Source organism: Neopsephotus bourkii, unplaced genomic scaffold (genome assembly GCF_033783945.1).
Source record: "Neopsephotus bourkii isolate Nb327-2 ecotype Australia unplaced genomic scaffold, CSIRO-AGI_Nbou_v1 NB_1637, whole genome shotgun sequence".
Lineage (NCBI taxonomy): Eukaryota > Metazoa > Chordata > Aves > Psittaciformes > Psittacidae > Neopsephotus > Neopsephotus bourkii.
This window is the reverse complement of record NW_026902112.1, coordinates 2753864-2772500: the sequence shown is the minus strand read 5'-3', so window position 1 is coordinate 2772500 and position 18637 is coordinate 2753864. Positions and strand designations below refer to the sequence as shown.

Here is an 18637-nt window from a genome sequence, read left to right as displayed (position 1 = left end):
GCCAGCAGACTTCACAGATGTGTTACCACTTTGTGCATCGCTACATGTTCTGTCATGGCCAACCTCATAATCTGGTACAGACACCACCACTGTCACAGAAGGAGACACTTTGCACGGTGGTTCCTCTGTTCCTACCAATTTAAAATGGAAGTATGAGCACATATTCACAGAATCCCAGAATGGTTTGTGTTCAAAGGGACCTTAAAGCTCATCCAGTTCCACCACCCTGCCATGGGCAGGGACATCTTCCACTAGACTAGGCTGCTCCAAGCCCTATCCAACCTCACCTTAAACACTGCCGTGGATGGGGCAGCCACAGCTTCTCTGGGCAACCTGTAGTTCCATCATAGATTTGCTAGAAGGAGTGATGTTTGTTACTTTCAATATTCAACTGTTTTATTAACAGCATGACAACAGCCAAAAAAGACTCCTTCCCTTTACTAATGATTTCTGCTTAGGTACTGCACACCAGGAGCAATCATCTCGAGTTTCTCTACTGAATGCAGCAGTCCCACCCTTTCCTAGCTACATACAGAAGGACGTGATGTGCTACCAAGGCAGCCAGCAGTTCATTGATGTGCTAAAAGACACATTAAAGGAGGAGCTTCTGGGGGAGAAGCTCAGCGTGGGAGAGGGATGAGAGATGCAAGAGGCTAGCAGTTCTCATGCTGGAAAGATGCATGTGCAGTACCTCCTTCCTTGTTAAGTTATGTTTGAAATACAGTTGCTATTTTCTGGGGGAGGAAAAAAAAAGACTGCATTTTAATTAAGCTTTGCCTGCTGCTTAAGTCAGTTTGATAGCAGTTCCTAAGAATCCAGGCCTCTACTGACACATGAATTACTTCATTTTCATTTGCTGGAATGCACCAATTAAAATCTCACAGTGGAAGAGCTTCTTCTGAGATACCACTTGGATGTCTCAGTCAAAAACTCCGTGGCTTCGGCAATCTCAGCAATTTATTTTGCAACAGATCATATTTAGTCACAAATTACAATGTTGAAAGTAGTTAACAGAACCATAAGCTTCCAGCGAGAGTTTTAGGGCAAACTGAGTTTGCTGATGTGATACACAAGGCACTTAGAATTTCCCCTTTCTGTTCTCAACATGCGGGCCTCTCTCTGATCTGCAGCTTGCTTCACTTTCAGGTCTTGAACATATAGTCGGCCATGCTACAGTATACGGAATACCAAAGGTCATATGTTTAGAAGCGCATAGATGTCAATCTCTTTGTGTTATTAAAGGTTTATAGGCTAAATGCAGACAAAATCTTCCTGACACCAGAGGCTCATTATATCTCTCGCATTGTGTCAGAGTATCATGAATCGCAAGTTTTAGAAATACCAAGACTCATTTTTCAGCATTTTGAGATGCGTAAATTTTATGGTTATCCTAATTCCCAGTATTTCTCCTGGAGGTACAAGCAGAGCCAGCAAGCAGCGACAGCTCCACGCTTACTTCACACATACACCCGAAGTCACAAACTAGTTGTGCCCTGCCCAGGGTCCAGCAGAGGTATCAGTATGGCTGATACGTAGTAGCATCTGAGTTGCAGCAGTCATGCAGGATATGAGACCCAGAGCCCCAGTCTCTTCCTGAGAAAACGTAACAAAGCTCTTCCATGAGCATGTTCTGAAAGCAAAACTTTCAGATCTTTCTGGTGGTTCTGACTGAATTACTTCTGATGAAGATACAGCATGATCATGAGAATCTGAATAGAAAGGACCTCAAAGCACTCTCAACTCCTTCCTGCATCTAAGAGCCATTGTCATACTTCCCTTTTTCCCAGCTGACTGAATGGGTATTTAATGAGCCCATACAAAGCAGAGCAGCTTCAGTGGGACAGAGAGAGCTTGACTTGCTCCAAAATAGCCTACAGTCTGGTGGCTTTCAGTACTCTTTTGGGAGATATCAGTTCAAGTTCCTTCGGTAAGATGAGAGACTTCAACCTTGGTCTTTCATACCCCAAGGAAGCAATCTGAAATATTAATGCTTTTTGTTAACTGATGTGGCACCGTTTCCTCTTGTGTGTGAGAAACAGCCAACCTCATTAAAGCACTTAACCTTGGGAGAGTATTAGGCTGTGAACACCATGAATGAAAGGAGGCACCAGATTCCAATGGCTGTCAGGATTCTAACTCTCTGTCCTATTCCCCACCAGCTACCTCAGGCATGCCAGGTTTGATGAATCTGATTTTAGTGTCATTCCTAGCTTTAGAGGAACTTGGTGCCTGATTCAGGTATGCAGCTTCCACTGGAGGACAAAGAGGGAACAAATGAAATATTACAATCCTGAATCCAAGTTTCCATGATGGACACAGCCATGGCTGCCATGGAAGGACACCCTCTCTCAAGGACACATCCATCAGGTCACACACTATTATAAGGGCATGGATGTTTTCTACAGAACTCTCTGGAAGAACACCCATGGACTTCACTAGGAAGGGGTTTATTCTGCTGCCCTAATTCCACCATGGTGTTTAAGCACTCTGCTTTGCTAGGTTTATGATGTAGAGTGCTTACATGCCAAATGGAGCATAGTTTATCTCCGTTCTCATAAAACTCTACTGAAAAAAAGAAATGGAAGCTATTAAATAATTCAAGGGTGTCATAGCCATCAACTGGCTGAATACCTGCGAAACACAACATGCTTACAAAACACTAAACCTTGTCTTACTCAGAAGCACTGCTAAGGAAAAAATATAAATGTATAACAAGCACACTTATTTCTTCTCATAGCAGATACTTTTAAAATAACAATGGGAACACAAGGACGAACTGTGACTTCAAATCAATATCACCCTTTTAATCTCTGGATGTAAAATCTGTATTAACACTAAACATAACTTCGGAACAAGAAGATGATATAACATTGGGGCAACAATATAACTTTGACACCTCAAATCTCACAACTAAAGAGCTTAAGTTTAAAGCAACCAGAGGTAGCACCACAGAGGTCCCTGGATTGTACCAGCTAAAGAGTCAGATAGACTAATAGTAAATGTACTTGTTCTATAGATGGTCCACAGTCTCTAAGCCAAGAGGTAGAGTCCCCTCTGTGTTCTGTATATGTCAATGGACTATACAGCCATACGGTGGTGGCTGGCAGGTGCAGGGGAAGGAAGTTGGGTCCTGAGCCCATGGGGGTACATGACCATATCTGATCACAGCTCAGATCTGAGCAGGGCAGCAATGGAGCCCCTTGGGCAGCCACCTGCAGTCAGTCCTCCTCAAAGCAGCTCCTGCAGTCAGGAACTCTCCCCTTGGGTCTGGATGTCATCCAAGGGAACTCCTCGAGGTTGAGCCCTCCTTTTTTAGGTGAGTGACTGTGAATGTTGGATTACTGGCCATGAAGTTTAAGATTCAGCAGTGTAGAGACAAATCCACGTGACATCCTGAATACGTAGTTAATGTTGGTGGAGCTTGTACTGAGTTGGAACAATAAGCTTCATTTAGCCTCAATTTATTGGTTCTGTAAGACAAGTACACAGAGCTGAGTATCCCAAAACCAGATAACAAATACCAGCAGACTGAGCAAGAAGTCACCTAATTGAGGAGCCTCCAATAGCAAGGTCAGAGGTGTGTCAAACTCTGCCCTGCTGCAGTTTGGGACCCCAGCTCAGCAACTGCACAACCATTCCTCCCCCCACTCCATACCCACAGACTGCGTTATCTTTAGATGATAAGCACCAAAGTCCTTTTTGGTTTTAGAAAGCTATGCAAGAGGTCAATGCTCTTTCGAAAAGCATAGTCACTAGGATAGCATGTCACTGCCACCAGCCCCTTCCCTTGTGCCTGTGACGCTGCTTTGGGTCTTAGAGGTTAAGCACAAAGAAGTTTTAAGCACCACCATTTTAGGCACCAGCCCAGGTGATATATAAGCACTGTAAGTTCTTCATGGATTTTCCACCCAAGGCCTTATATGAATGGACAGTATGCCATTATGGATGTGTTCTATGACACAGCAATACTCACCAATAGTTTCTGATCCTAGAAAGCAGCAGATCGGTCAGAGAATGGGGATTCTGAAGACCAGACATTGAAAGAAAACTCAGAGAGATCACAGATCAAAGCAGCTGAGAAGATGTGAAAAATTAGGCACTGGGGTGAATTGCAAGAGACAAGACAAAATGAGAGAACAAGACAGTGAGCTGCAAGTATGTGTGGATGTGCATGCACACAGGAGTGACTCCTCTGAGCAACACTGTTTCTACTCCTGCACAGACACAACTTTCTATACAGTGCAGCAGATTCAAAAGGAAGCTTGGCCTTCGACACGGGGCTGCCAGACTGCTTTAGTCAAGAAACATAATGGCTCCAACAATAGTAAGGTATGGTGCTGGGCCACAGCTTCTGGTACAAATGGGAGAACATGAAAAACTCACTGCTATGCTCAGTCTAGCTCTTGCTTTTAGGATATTCACACCTTTACACATGTCCATGGATTACTGGGGCAATTTCACAAAGCTCTGACTATGAAGCAGGGTCCTCTTTTGTCCAAAGCAGCTACAGAGGAAAGGAACTACAGAGTGAACTGCAGAGTGATGAAAAACCTACATTAAACACATTTTGGAGGTTTGCTCAACTAGCCTTGGTCCAATCCTGCACCTGGAGCACATCTAGTTTGGCTGAATGTGAAAGGAAGCTGTAAGCACTGCTTGAAACCACATTGGGGTGCAAACTGAACTCTGTGTGTGTGTTGGAGGTGGGTGTTTGGGAGATTAATTTCAAAAGCACACTCCTTGAATGCTTTTCAGCCTTCTAAAATGCTCCTGTGGACATAGTCACCAGGTGAACTGAAAACAAAGGGTTCCTGGTCTGGCTGCCTGTCACCTGCTGCAATTGCTTGTGCCTGCCCCACTGTCCCAAGCAGAGCAGGGTGCACAGTCCTCCAGCCCCAGCAGCAGCCATTCTTTCTACCCCAAATGGGCAGGTCTATATTTGAAACCACAGAGGCGTATAATCTGATAGAAACGGTACCCTTTGAGTCTGTAGGCAGTGCTCAGCACCCCGGTAACGTGACATTTGTTCCTTCATTCGCCTCAAAACAACAGTGTGCAGTTGGGTTTATACATTACAAGACAACAGACAAAGGGAATACATGAGACAAAATTAAAGACATTACTCCCAGCTCCCATAAATTATCTCTGTAGTCTGTTTTACCAGCATCCATTTACCAGTGCTTGTTAAAATAGTACGAACAATAAACCCACCTAGCTGGCTAAGTAGGCATTAATGAAAAAGTGGAATACTGGTTTGCGTTATCCAAAACACAGAAAGGAAAATATTCCCACCAGTTCTGATAATGTCTTTCGGGGAGGGGTGGGGGGTGGGAGGAATCATCATCTTCTATATTGGAACAGAGAGCGATCTCTTAAGAGTCGGGAAGGGAAGAAATTAATAAAACTAATTGCGTACTCTGCTCATGGAGGAATGGAAGGCACTGAATCAGCCCAGAGAGCCGGGCCCCTCGGGTCTTGTTCCCTTTACAACTTCCCTGCTATTGTTTGTGGCCCCCGGAGGCACTTCCCGCGCTCCCGGAAAGGGGCTGCGGGGCGGGCGCTGTTAACGTGGGAGCTCCGCGCCGCTCCGCGCCCCGGGGGTGCAGCGGGGGATTCCCACAGCCCCGCACTGCGCCTCCGCATCGCCTCTCCGCGCCGTCCCGGGCAAACTCCGGCTCCCGGTTACTCCCCCCTGACCAAACTGGCGGGTTGGGCTCCCTCGTGGCACCGGTCCCTTAAAGGGGCCGCGTGGGAGCGAGTTAGTGTTGGAGCGTGCTGCACACCCGGTGTCAAGCACCGCGGAGACCCTCGGCGTCCGATCTCCGCTTGCACACCGGCCTCGGCGGGGAGCGCGGCGCTTGGCATGTAGGGGAGAGGAAAGGGAGAGAGGTGCGGAAAGGAGGGAAGGGAAAGGGGTGGAAGGGAAGGGAGGGGAGGGGGGAGAGGGAAAAAAAAAAAAAAAGGAAAAGAAAAAAAAAAGAGCTGCGTCTTTAAATGCTGGGGGCTGCGCGCTCGCCGGGGCGTCCGCAGCCGGATCCAGCCTCCCTCCCCTCGGCCGTGCCTCTCCGGTGCTTATGCACAGCTCCATTGCCGGCGGCGCGGCGCACGGGCGCTGCTGCTGCGCGGGGAGCGCGGAACCGCGCCGGGCCGGAGCCATGATCGCGATCCAGGCGCGCCGTGCACCCAGCCCTAACGACCGCACCGCCACCCGCTCGCCCTAGGGCTGCACCCGGCGCCGCGCAGCCGTCCCCGCCGGGTAAGTTTGCAGCCGCCCGGTGCCGGGGAGGGCGCGGGGGGAGGCGGCAGCCCGGCGCGGTGCAGCGCAGCCATCCCCAACTCGCCCCTGCAGCCCCCCTCTAACAGGTGGCTCGGAGCCTGCCTGCTTTCCCGCGGCTGCTGCGCCTTCCTCCTCTTCCTCCTCGCTGCCGCCGCGCCTTCCTCCGCGCAGGTAGGGCGGTGCGCACCTCCTGCCGCCCCGAGGGGCTCCCGCAGGGGTTGCGGTGCAGCGAGGGGCCCCGGGTGCGTGCGTGTGTGGAGGGGGAGCCGTGGTTTGCCACCTAGCGCCTGCCTTCATGGTCCCGCGGTGTGTCTGTCGTTGCAGCGGGCATGGGGAACCAGGTGGAGAAGCTGACCCATCTGAACTACAAGGAAGTTCCCACGGCCGACCCGACAGGTATGGACAGAGATGAAGGGCCCAGGATCGGGGTCTCCTACATCTTTTCGAATGATGATGATGAGCTGGAGCAGCAGCAGGATTCAGTGCACGACCTGGGGGGTGAGCACCCAGCCCTGCAGCCCTATGATCCCCAGCTGCATGAGGTGGAGTGCTCAGTCTATTACCGGGATGAGTGTATTTACCAGAAGAGCTTTGCAGAAGAGGACACGCTGCCAGAGGAGGGTGATGAAGGAGGTGGGGGGCATCTGAGCACCTACACCCCGGAGAACCTGCTGAATAGGTGCAAACCGGGTGACCTGGTGGAGTTTGTGTGCCAGGCCCAGTACCCTCACTGGGTGGTTTATGTTGGAGATTTTCAAGTTGTGCATCTGCACAGGCTGGAGGTGGTGAACAGCTTCCTCACCGATGCCAGCCAGGGCAGACGGGGCCGCATTGCCAACCAGTTGTACCGCTACAAACCCCTCAGCCCGGCCATGGTGGTGCGCAATGCCCTGGAGCAGGTGGGTTGCAAGGACCGGGACTTGAGCTGGAGAAACTCTGAGTGCTTTGCTGCCTGGTGCCGGTATGGCAAGCGGGAGTTTAAAATCGGTGGGGAGCTGCGCATAGGCAAGCAGCCCTACCGACTGCAGATCCGGCTGGGTGACAAGCGCAGCCACACGCTGGAGTTCCAGAGCCTGGAGGATCTGATTATGGAGAAGAGGAGAAATGATCAGATTGGTAGAGCTGCTGTGATCCAGGAGCTCTCCAGCCACCTGCAGGCTGCAGAGGAGGAGGAAGAGGAGGATGAAGACCATCATCATCCAGGTGCTCAGACTGCTGTGGAGTAGCAGCCCCACACCACCATGGTGCTTAGCCTGGGTGATGGGGATTAAAACTGAAGGCTGCGAAATTGAGCTGTTATAAGCCCTTTGGGCTGCTTCGGTGCAGCTTCATTCCAATCACATGTGAAAGGAAGGGGGAAAGCTGATTACGTGTCTGTGCTTTAGTGCTTAACTCCTTCAGTGCTTGATGATAAAACCCCTGACTTATTTGTAGAGGATAAAACTCAGGGCAATTCTACACCTCTCTACTCCCAGTTCTTTCCCTTCCTTTCTGCCCTTTCTGTGCATAGCTTTTCCCTCAGCCATCTGCCAGTAGGCCTGACTCTGTAAGATGTTAAATGCCTTTGACAGCTACTTATCATCAGAAGTTAAGAGTATTTAATACTATTAAGAAGGAGCCAGCTACTTTCAGGACATGCCCATGTAGCTCTGAGTTGGTAGGTGAGAAGCGTGACTGTGTTGTTTTCCTTTCTCTGCCCCTGCTTCTGTTCAGTTGTGGCTCCCATTGGTATTGCAACAAGCTGCTTGCTTGCCTGGTGCAAGGTAACATGGATAGTTAGCCAGCCCCCCAGAAAGTGTAAGCCAGAAATCTCCACTGATGTTAATAAACTGGGTTTGACATGCCTGGTGCCTTCTTAACTGATAGAAACTTGCAGGTGGGCTGGGGGACCTCCTCCATTGCTATTAGTGTGTGGTTTTGAGGCCAGAATATGTATTTCTGGCTGACTGGTCCCAGGGGATGCTGATTAAGGAGGAGTCTGCACGCTGGTCTGTGCTGGAATTCTTTCAAGCAGATACTGAGCTGTGCCGGTGCTTCTATAGGCTGCTTGGCTTTCCTAAAGCAAATGTGAGAGCTCCTGGTCATATCTGTGGCACACATCAAGGCAGCAGAAGCTGGTTGCTCATGTGCAAGAGTATGTCTTGAGTAAGCTGTCCCTTGAGAGTGTGGCCTCTTGGCTGGGAGCTCTTGACTGTGGGCATGTCACAGGTTCGGCGGCGCAGTAAACCCAGCTGAGATGGGAAGTGATGGGAGGGAGCACAGGCTGGAAGGCACCACAGGCAGGGGGTTTGGGTGTTCCTTTTTTCCTTCCTTACCACAAAGCAATTTCCTTTTCATTAGGGCTTTCATGTTTCCTTTGTTGCTATTATTTATGGTATGCAGCTGAGCTATAGCATTAGAGCAAAGGAGAGGACATGCCTCCAAAGTTGTTGTGCAAGTCCTCATTAAGCAGGAGAGGAGGGAGATGCGGTGTTATCTGCCTTGAATATTCCCTGAACTTGTTTTCAGCTGTTGAACTGATCTCCTGCACAGGCAGCACTGTCAGATCTTTGTCCTGGAATCTGAAGTGTGTGAGCAAACACAGATTTGGAGGCAGTTTGTAGTGCAAAATTCTTTCCCCTTAAAGCACAATAGCGATGAGGTGAACTTGAAGATAAGCTTCAGTTCCTTTAAATAATGGCAACAAACAGTCTGATGTAAACTTGAAGCATAGTTAATACAGTCTTCCCTGCAGTTGTTTACAGTTATACCACAAATAGCAAAGTACTCTGTGTCCTTTCCACTCCTCAGACGGGAGCAAAGTTTGTCGCTTAAGAATAGGTAGATACCAGCTTTTGATTAGTTAAGACTTTATGAAGCAACTTTTGCCAACGTGATCCACATAGATTGTGGTGGTGTATTTTCTGCCTAAAATACACAAACCAGGAAGAAGCTGTGAAAGACTACTTCATCGTTGCTTCAGGAGGGAAAATAAGTTTTAGGGTTATGCAAATACATCATATACTATTTCCTTAATGACTCCTGTGCCCTCATTTTTGGGCTGTGAAATACCCAAATGCAAAGGAGAGTTAAGCACCAAACTCCCTTAGAATGCTATAGCTCAGGTGTCTGCACCGAGTGTTTTTTTTTCCTCCAATATGCAACTGAGTTATACTGTGGTTGTCAAACAATGTACAACCTTGCTTTGATAGCATAGCTCCCATATCTAAATGTAATAGGGTTAATATGTGGATGCACACAGGTTTTATAGAACTACTGGTAACTGCTAAAAGTTGAAATAATCACTGAAATAGTCTGAAAAAGAGTGAAGGAGAGTCTCTGTTGTACTGACTGATAAGAGACAACAGGTTATCTAGACCATGAGTAAATGTCTGGCTTTGGTTTCTTTCATACTGAAACCTTGTACATAACAAAGTTTATTTCACTGTGTAATATAGGTATGTAAAATAATATTTTCTTACAGATATTTTTGAGAGTTAAAAAAAAATAATCCCTCCATAACCTTGCATTTGAAAGTAAATTGTTATGCACATTATTTTCCAGTCCTCTGAATGGGTTTATTTTTCATTAGTGATCTAAAGTATATTCTAGGTCATAAAGTATAGAAACTGCTATAAATGTCAAATATTATGTATCTACAGGGTACTAAACAGTAAACTAGTTGTGAAAATATTTTTCCCTTGTGTCTGAAACATCAGAACTATGACATGTAGCTATTTCTCTTCTGAGATACCCTGCATAGTCTGGCTTTGTCTTCTGTTCTTCTTTTTACCCCCAGTTTTGCTTAATAAAGTAAAAAAGGACCAAATCTGCTTGGGAATGGAGAACAAAGCTTCTTTAACCAGCTGAAATCATGTCTGGTGCTGATCTTAGTGCTTCTCTGTACCAGTCATGCCTTTGGGGATAAATTCCCACACAGGCGTAAGGCCTTAGCAAAGAATCCCAGAGCTTGCATTGCCTTCTGAGGATGGAGAATGAAGGGGGGAGCTTGCCTCACAGCATAGTGGAGTCTGGCATACGTTCTGCTGTGTTATAAAACCTGTATGCTCCTCTAACACCTGGGATACAGGTGTTCAGTATTTAAAGCATAGATATTTGGAATCTTTGAATTTCTCTGCAAGCTGTGTTTGGGAATTTATTCTGTCTCCTGGCATTCCATTCTGTGTAGAAGGAGAAGGGGGAAGCCTGGAATTTTTTATTTAATCTGAAAGAGGGCTACCTCCATACAGGGATTTCTTATTCCAGCAGATAAAGATGCAACTGTTTAATCTTTAACAGGCGGGTCCATTTTCCCTGCCCCAGGCACTGTTATTTAATAGGTGCTACTGAACACCACTGCAAACATTTCTAAGCAGTCTACTTCTTAAGCCATGTACCTGTAATGAGCTGGATGTGAGAACAGGAATTGCTGTAGAAGCACATCACAACTCCTTAATGTCTTGTCTTTGCTGTACTTTACTCAGTTACTGTCTGCAGACAGGGCTGGGAAATCTAGAGCTTGATTTTAAAGAAACAGATCTCCCAGGAAAACAGACTTTATGTATCTGTCTACTTCAAGAGGTTTTTGTAGATCACAAAAGAGAGGAGAGAAGAATAGATAAAAGTGTTCTTCTCTGCAGCTTCTTCTTTAACATATAGAAATTCAGTTGTAATCCTTCTGCAGAACTTCTGGTTCAGCAAAGGTCCTAAGCCTATACTGAAGTTTGAAGTTGTGAATAAACCCTACCTTGAGCCACTTGACAATAGTAAGGCTATTCATGTGCTTGAAGTTAAGTGTGTATTTACTTTTCGTTGTGAATAAGGGCCTGGAATTTCAATCTGAGGTCTCTGGTGGGAGCGTGGAGGATCTGAAGTTGCATAATGACCAGGGGAGAACAAGCAGTGCTGTGAAAGTTGTTTCTCAAAGGGCCTCTTGTCCAAACGCAGCTCGTGGCATCCAGCCCAAAGTTTGGCCTCAGTTTCCCACTGGAAGTCCAGGAGCTGCACGGATTCCGTGAGGATTGTACTACACAGCAGTTGTAAACTAAGGTGGTGATCGTGCTGCAGACTGTTCTCTGGTATCTTTGTCTTGTCATGCTTGAAATTTCCCTTGCGTTTTTAACATTTAAAGTTAATATCGTTTGTTTTAAAAGCCCTTTGATTGTGCAAACACTTAATCTTCGGTATGAATTTACTCATTTGGGCATACCTACTGCTACTGATAGGATGACTGCTGTGACTATCATTATGCACATGTTAAGGCTGGCAAGACTGAGCCCCAGATGTGTAAATGTAGCTCCAGCTAGGAAATGTAGATGAGCAGTCTTATTTCCCCAGAGGATCGGTGTGTTTGATGCAAATAATGTCTTGGAAAATGCTTTATAGTAAAACCTACAATTATCCCTTGATTGAGTAATTTTAAAAACACAATTCAGACATTCACCTTCCATGGCAGTGAACAAGGACATAAACTGAAGACTATTTCAGGTTATCCCTGATTCTGTGTGAATGCAAAGTGTTGATTACAGCAGTGCTCTAGAGCTCACCTGACCAGCATAGCAGACAGTTGTAAGGTAGGCAGAGAAAATACCCAAAAAGCTAATTCAAACCCTATATTTTCTTACTTGGAAAAATATATTCTTCAGACTGAAGGACCCTAGACTGTGGAATTGTTTTGTATAAATGAAACCCTAGTCAAACTTCTTAAGTTTTTTTCATTTAAATTCAAAATTCCACTCTCAATAGTAGCGTAGGTAATATTATGTGATGAATATATTTCTGATTTTGAATGTAACGGTGGTTTTCTTTTTCTCTTCTCCTTTGGTTAAGTTTTACCAAAGGTCTGTCCTTGGGTGTGTGAAATGTGTTGTCGAGTGCTTTCCCACCTGTGCTTTTCTGACAAGTAACAGCACCAGCCATCATTCTAACAGCCATGTATGAACAAATATTGGTTTTTTGAAAGCACAACTTTGATTTTGTATAACTGATCGGAGACTGGTAACTAAGTAGAGGTAAGAAATACACTGTTTCCAACAGCAGTTTCTATTTGTAAGAAATCTACTGTTAATTCAGTATGTGTTGACTACTCCTATAAATCAATGTGCAGTGATAAGGCCAGGTGTATTGTATAATGGGCTTAGACTTTCAGATTAGACTTTTTGTTTTAAAACTGGATAGGAAGAAATAGGAGTGGCTTCAAGCACTATGGTTTAGAGGGTTCTTTTGCGTTAATATTGAATTAGAAGCTTTCTTTAAATGCACACTTGAAATTCTTGACATTGTAACACTTCATGGAATCATCCACAATAACAAGTGTAATCACAGAATATGATTTTATTTCCCCACCATGAGCATTTTCTGTATGCTGTCTTTTGTCAGTAAATGTTGAATTGTTAGTGCAAATATCTTCTTTTCCTGAGAAAGAAGTACAGATCATTGATTGTACCATTTCCTTCAAAATGAAGGGCATCGCATAGTAACTAAAAAGAAATAAAAGATTTATAGTATCTTTTAGAACCTTTCTTGCTTTTCTTTGGTTTTGGAATGGGGTGTTTTGTTTTTTTTTCCAGCTTTCTGAAAACTAATGATTTCTCATGACGGATGCATCAGACACAAAACAGTTGATGTTTTCACTGACTTCATATGTCAGATCAAAATCTAAGTCTTGCTCCAAAGAAAGAGGAAGAATAATCTGTACAAGGCCAGACCATCATCTGCTCAATAGGCAATAGCTGTATTAAATCCGATGAGGACCTGGCCCATAATTTAATTTTAAAAGTGGAAAATGAATTCAGCAGAAGACCATGTAGTATTAGTTGGCACCCAGGCTTGGCTTGTCTGCCAGCAACTGCTAAAGGAGCAGATGTAGTGTCTGCGAGAGGGAGAAACGGGAGAACATCAGAACTCATGGGGAGGTTTTGGAAAATCTGTACAACTGTTCAGTTTGTGTGATGTTTTGTCTCAGGGAAGCTCCAGGGATGGAGTGGGATCTATGTTCTACCCACACCAGGTACCGCACTTACTGAAGGTGATGAGGGTCATTCATTGTGGTAAGATGTTATATGCATAGGGTAGTGGTTCTTAATTCATCACAGCCTTCCACTGTGTGCACATCCATGATGACAAAACCAGTGATACAACAAACTGTACTTTTCCCTGAGATCCTGACCAGGAGAAGTTGTTTGAATCTTGCACAAAAGCATTGAGTCAGTTGAAGCAAAGATATTTTAAGTGACTCCATCCCAAGGAAATTTAGCTGTAGCAAGATAAGACTTCTGCTGAAAATAATAGTGGAGATCTTGGCTCTTCTGTGGGTCACAACTGTCCTTCACAGCCTTGTCAGAAGTGTGACAGAGCAAGACAAATCCTTCCAACAGACAGCAGCTTTTAAGGCTCAGGGCAGCAGGTGGTATCCCACCATAACATTTAATTTATAGCTCTGGCATGGACTTAGGTGACTTTGAACAAGATGTATGAGGCACCCAGCTGTGTTCTATGTGACTGGAAGAGTGCCTGTGTGCTCAGGTCTCTGATAATAGATATGAAAAAGAACATGAAGAACCAGGAATGTGAGTTGTGTAGCTGAATCAATACCTGAAATCCTTGATCAGCTGCACCTAGCACTGAAATCTGGAGAGGGAGTGTAGGGACAGGGCAAGGTGTAAGGGCTTTAAGACGAGAGAGGGAAGATTTAGATTAAATATGAGGAAGAAATTCTGTACTATGAGGGTGATGAGACATTGGAACAGGTATGCCCCATCCCTAGAAGTGTTCAGGTGGTGGATGGGGCTTTGAGCAACCTGGTCCATTGGAAGGTGTCTTGCCCCTGGCAGGGGATTGGAACTGGGTGAGCTTTAAGGACCCTTACGGACCCTTCCAACCCAAACCTTTCAATGAGTCTATGATGATTCTATGGGATCCTGTGTCCCAAGCAGCAGAGTATCACCCCTGCTGTCATTCGCTGCTCCCTCCTGGTGCTGCCTCATGGCTCATTGCACCGACCTCTCAGCCAGTCGTCTGCCACCAGAGCACTAAACCTATTGTGTAGTTGCAAATCTTCAGGAAAAGCAGAAGCCTTCCTCCCATTTCCAAAACTAACAGGTTTGCAGCCTTCACCGTCATTGGAGTCTCCATTTTGCAACCCAATAAGCACAGACTATGCCTGTCCTTCCTTCAGTACAGCTGGAGAGTCAGGCTCCCTTTGTAACCAGGTATCAGAGAGGATCCAGTCAATTTCCTGTTCACTGTCCCTGATGCTGCACTATCTGCTGACTCCTGCAGTGACACTGATCCTTCATCAGCACACACCTGCAGACAGTGAGCCCTTCTCTCCTAGCCCCAGCAAGAAGCCCCAGGAACTTCTTGCTGTCTGAGACCTCCAGAGATGCATCCTCCTTGTGGTGAGTTAACCTTGGCTAAGGGCCCAGACTCCCCGGTCATCCTGTCATCCTAGTGATGGAGAAAATGAGATGGAAGAGCTCATGGGTCAAGATAAAGACTAGGAGATCACTTACCAGATTACTGTCATAGGCAAAACACACTCAACAAGGAAAGTTAAATTTGCTGTCAATCAAAATGGATTTGAATGGTGAGAATGATAGAAAAAATGAATTGTTTCCCCGCACTTTCCCCATGCAGGGGTGCAGATGGGGTCGCAGTCACCCCACTATAACCCCTCTTGGCCACTGCTCTCTCCTCACCTGTCCCCCTGCTCCAATGCGGACCCTTCCCCGTCTGCATCCTTAAGGAACAATCTGCTCCTGTGGGGTCTCTGGGGCTAAGGGGTCCCTGCTCCAGACCTCCATCACATCCTGCCCTCCTCATCCTCTGCCCTCCCTTGGGGTCCCTCTGCTGCTGCTCCCTCCTTGACTTCTCCTCTGCTATAGGGCTTACTAGAAGGGGTTGGAGCTCGGTAGAAACTCATGTCAGTGAGACTCATTTGTCCCACTCTGGGTCACTAAGGGCTGGTCAGTCCCTGTCTTGGAACCAGAATTTGTTGCTTGTATCAAGTTTGTCAGCAGAAATGAACTGGGACTGTTGAGAATCAAGTTAATTGAGGATCATACACAATTCTGGCCTCTCTCTAATTTTTCCTTGCTCCTGAGCTGCTTTTGTCCTATTCAGAACAAGCGTTCTGGGACAAGCTCTGTTCTTTCTGTACAGTAGTTAGTGCAATGAGGTCTCAAGCGTTTTACAGAGTATTAATCAAGTCAATCACCAGAGGGCAGAGGAAATGAAATTAACTTGTTCTGGACCATGAAATAGATGACTTATGTCACTGGAAAAGGTTTAATTGAGCAAAGCAGGTACACAAGCATACCTGGCTCACCATAGATATTACGCAGAGGAAGATGCACCTCTAGAGAGAAGGATCAAGGCACTTGACAGCACGCAGACAAATGTGTGCAATGTCTGTAGAGAATAGGTCTCCATACACAACTCGTCCATCTCCCATGGAAGGCAGCACTCTACAGTGCTTTCACTAGACCTGTTGGCCATATTCAATGGAAAAAAGATGCTCTGCTGGGAACCTCAGCGCTGCTTACACAGTGAGGAGCATATCCTTGAAAGCCAAAGGTCTCTATGGAAACACCTTTGATGTTTTGTCCTCTTTGTGTTTTCTGTGCTCTTGTTCCTCAGATCACTGAGAAAGCAACATACTCATGAAAAGGGAAATGTATTGTTATGGGGTGGACTGGTGTGCACACCCGGCCATGGTGTTCTGTGCTAAAACCTGCCCCCTGGAGCTGGGTTCTTTAGCCTTCACTGCAAACTGAAGAAATGAGATATCTATGGCCAGACTCCCAGATTAGTGGGGAGTTCAAGTGTTTACCTGGAAACTGGTTTCAAACCTCTGCTCTGCCTAATCCAGAGGATGGTCTTGAACACAGAATTTGAGCAAATGCTTTAAGCAGGCCTTTGGGCCAGAGCCATGTGTATTCTCTCAACCAATGAACGTTTGACCCATCATAGCAGGAATACACTACCATCAGTGAACAAGAAACCTCCACCTTCAAGTAGTTGAAAGTCTTGGAGTTACAGTCTGTGCTGTAACTTCTCTGGAGGAGTGGGACACCAAGGCATCAGCTCTTCCAGCAATTCAGGATGTTCAATGCCAGGAAAAGGCCTTATCTCTTCTATGTGATATGCACAGCACCACAGCTCTAAGTAAGCCAAGGAGACAAAGTCTCCTTGGACTGTTGTCTCTTCTGTAGTATCTACTTAAGCTACTTTTTCAAGTGGACAAAGTGCCCACAGCTCCTGGGCATGCATACATGCATGCAAGATGCTGTTTGGAGGTGTTGAGCCAAAAGTCTGAGGTCCAGGAAACCTAGGGCGTAGCTACTTTAAATGTCAATGGATCAGAGTTTAGTGGGTTTTATTTTCTGATTATCCCTAAGGATAAAATAGTTTATTCTTTCCATGTACAGCTTTGCATTTGCCTGCCTTCAATAGGCCCTAACGCAGGTTTACGTGTTTACAGCCCTTGCATGCCCAGATGAATCTCAGATCCGCAAGTCTCACGAGTTCCCATCACATGAATTAATTATGCTACAATGCACAGGAAAAAAAAAGCCATTAAATCTTAAGTTATTAAATTAAAATATTGCTTCAGGAATTCAATAGCAACTTATAGCCCATGAGAACTGACTCTGAAGAGAAAAAACACCATTTGCAGGTGAGGTGGCACTTGGAGCACCTTATAGTATTCATGGGGAGGAAGTGCTGACCCCCACAGAGAAGCTGCAATTACAATGAGTCTCTTTTCCAGGAAAAAGCAGTTATCCCAATACATTTGTGATGGAAGCTGAGATACTAAATAAGATGCTAGCAGGGTATAAATAATGAGGTGGAACACGGCTGTGTGTTGGAACCAAGCCACTAGAGCAAGATAATGGCAAAGGCTCAAGCTTAACTTACGTTGCACAGTTCCTGTGGGAAAAGGGGTGGGAGGATAATGCCACATGGAAAGCTGATTCCTCAACTTGTAGTGAGTAACATAACCCCATAGCCCTGCTTCTCTTTGTTCAGAGCCGGAACAAGCAGAGTTGGATTATTGTGGAGGTCTAGCCCTAGGTGCAAGGCTAGATTCCAGCTGAATGTGCTCCCAAAGTCTAAACATACAAAGGCCGTTTCTGGCTTCACATAACTAAACCCATGCTGAGAAAGGGAAGAAGCTGCTGAATGCATGGGCATAGATTCATCAAAGAATTTAATCAATGTCCCACTGAAAAGGGATTTGAACTTATGCATGACTGCTCTGATAGTATGAGACTATCAAGAGTATACATTTGATATTTATGGTGGTTTCCTGCTACTGTGCAAGGTATAACTCATACTTCTAATTAAACATTTTAATATAACACAGCTTGTAAGTGTCTCATGGTACAGCCTGGTAAGGATACAAGATCAGGTTTCTAAAAGGAACAGTGATTTTTTAAACACCAGCACCAATGGTTTTCAACATGATTCTGCTCTGCCTTTCCCCTCTGCTGCAAAACTTACAGCAAAAATTCCTAACAGGAACATCAGTCAATTTATACTCCATTGTACAGCAGTGTGTTTTGTGGCAGATTTGCTTAAATATCTTTCACTGAGATAAAGGAGCTGCAAAGAAAAATGGCACTATTGTGAATTTTCCCTGTTTTGTAACTCTGTACGGCCAGATTTACAGACTGCTGAAATGCTTTACTCCTTTGATTAAAGGACAAAGAATTAAGTGAACTTTTCTGCTGAATTCAGTGGGGGAAAATAATCAGTAATAACCATGTTTCATTTTAAAGCACATAATTAACTGGCCTGGTCTCTCACAAGCTAAATCTAAAGCCCAGTGACATCAAAAGAAGGCTTCCCATTGACAGCTGATCAGGGATGTATGACTGTGTGTAGCTGATCATTGGTGAATTGCTGCAGAGAAATGACTTTTTGAAATCAGATGGCAGCTAATGCATTATAACTACTACAGCAATATTGCATGGCATTCCCCTTACAACAGATTGGATACATGAGAGCAGTCGGTTTCTTGCTGACTGAAAGGCTGAGGGTTTTTTGAAGTCTCTGATGAGCCTGTCAGCTCCTCCCCGACCATGGTAAAAAGGGACATCCCTTCACAGCCTGCATTAGAAACCAGATATCCCACACAGTCACATTTATAGAATAGACCACAGCTCTCCATAATGAATGTAACATATTTAATGTTCTAGTTGTCCCATAATGTGCCATAATGAGGAATGAAGAGCTAGAGCTGGAAGGCAGCCCTGGCCACCAAGTGACCCCTTATATCCTAGGGGTATCATGGGTTTCAACTTGAACTTATTCCTTCAGCTTGCATCCAAAGTGCTCCCAGACACTGAGGAATAAAAATAAACCCTCTGTTCTCTG

General features: G+C 45.5%; 1 protein-coding gene and 1 long non-coding RNA gene across 3 annotated transcripts; one reads left to right on the top strand and one right to left on the bottom strand.

Moving 5' to 3' along the window:
* Positions 1–2721: 2721 nt before the first annotated feature.
* Positions 2722–5314, bottom strand: LOC133223437 (uncharacterized). The gene is made up of 2 exons (XR_009728569.1): positions 4425–5314; positions 2722–3470 (listed from the first exon to the last, which is right to left on the bottom strand). It is a non-coding gene; the product is annotated as an uncharacterized LOC133223437 (long non-coding RNA).
* A 439-nt stretch (positions 5315–5753) lies between these two features.
* LRATD2 (LRAT domain containing 2) lies at positions 5754–12772 on the top strand. Of its 2 annotated transcripts, none has more exons than XM_061374251.1 (2): positions 5754–5889; positions 6602–12772. In XM_061374251.1, the coding sequence occupies exon 2, from the start codon at positions 6607–6609 to the stop codon at positions 7501–7503; it is 897 nt and encodes a 298-aa protein (XP_061230235.1). In that variant the 5' UTR covers positions 5754–5889; positions 6602–6606; the 3' UTR covers positions 7504–12772. The 2 variants fall into 2 exon arrangements, with proteins under 2 accessions (XP_061230235.1, XP_061230234.1); XM_061374250.1 differs by lacking the exon at positions 5754–5889 and adding an exon at positions 5950–6256.
* The last annotated feature ends 5865 nt before the right edge of the window (positions 12773–18637 follow it).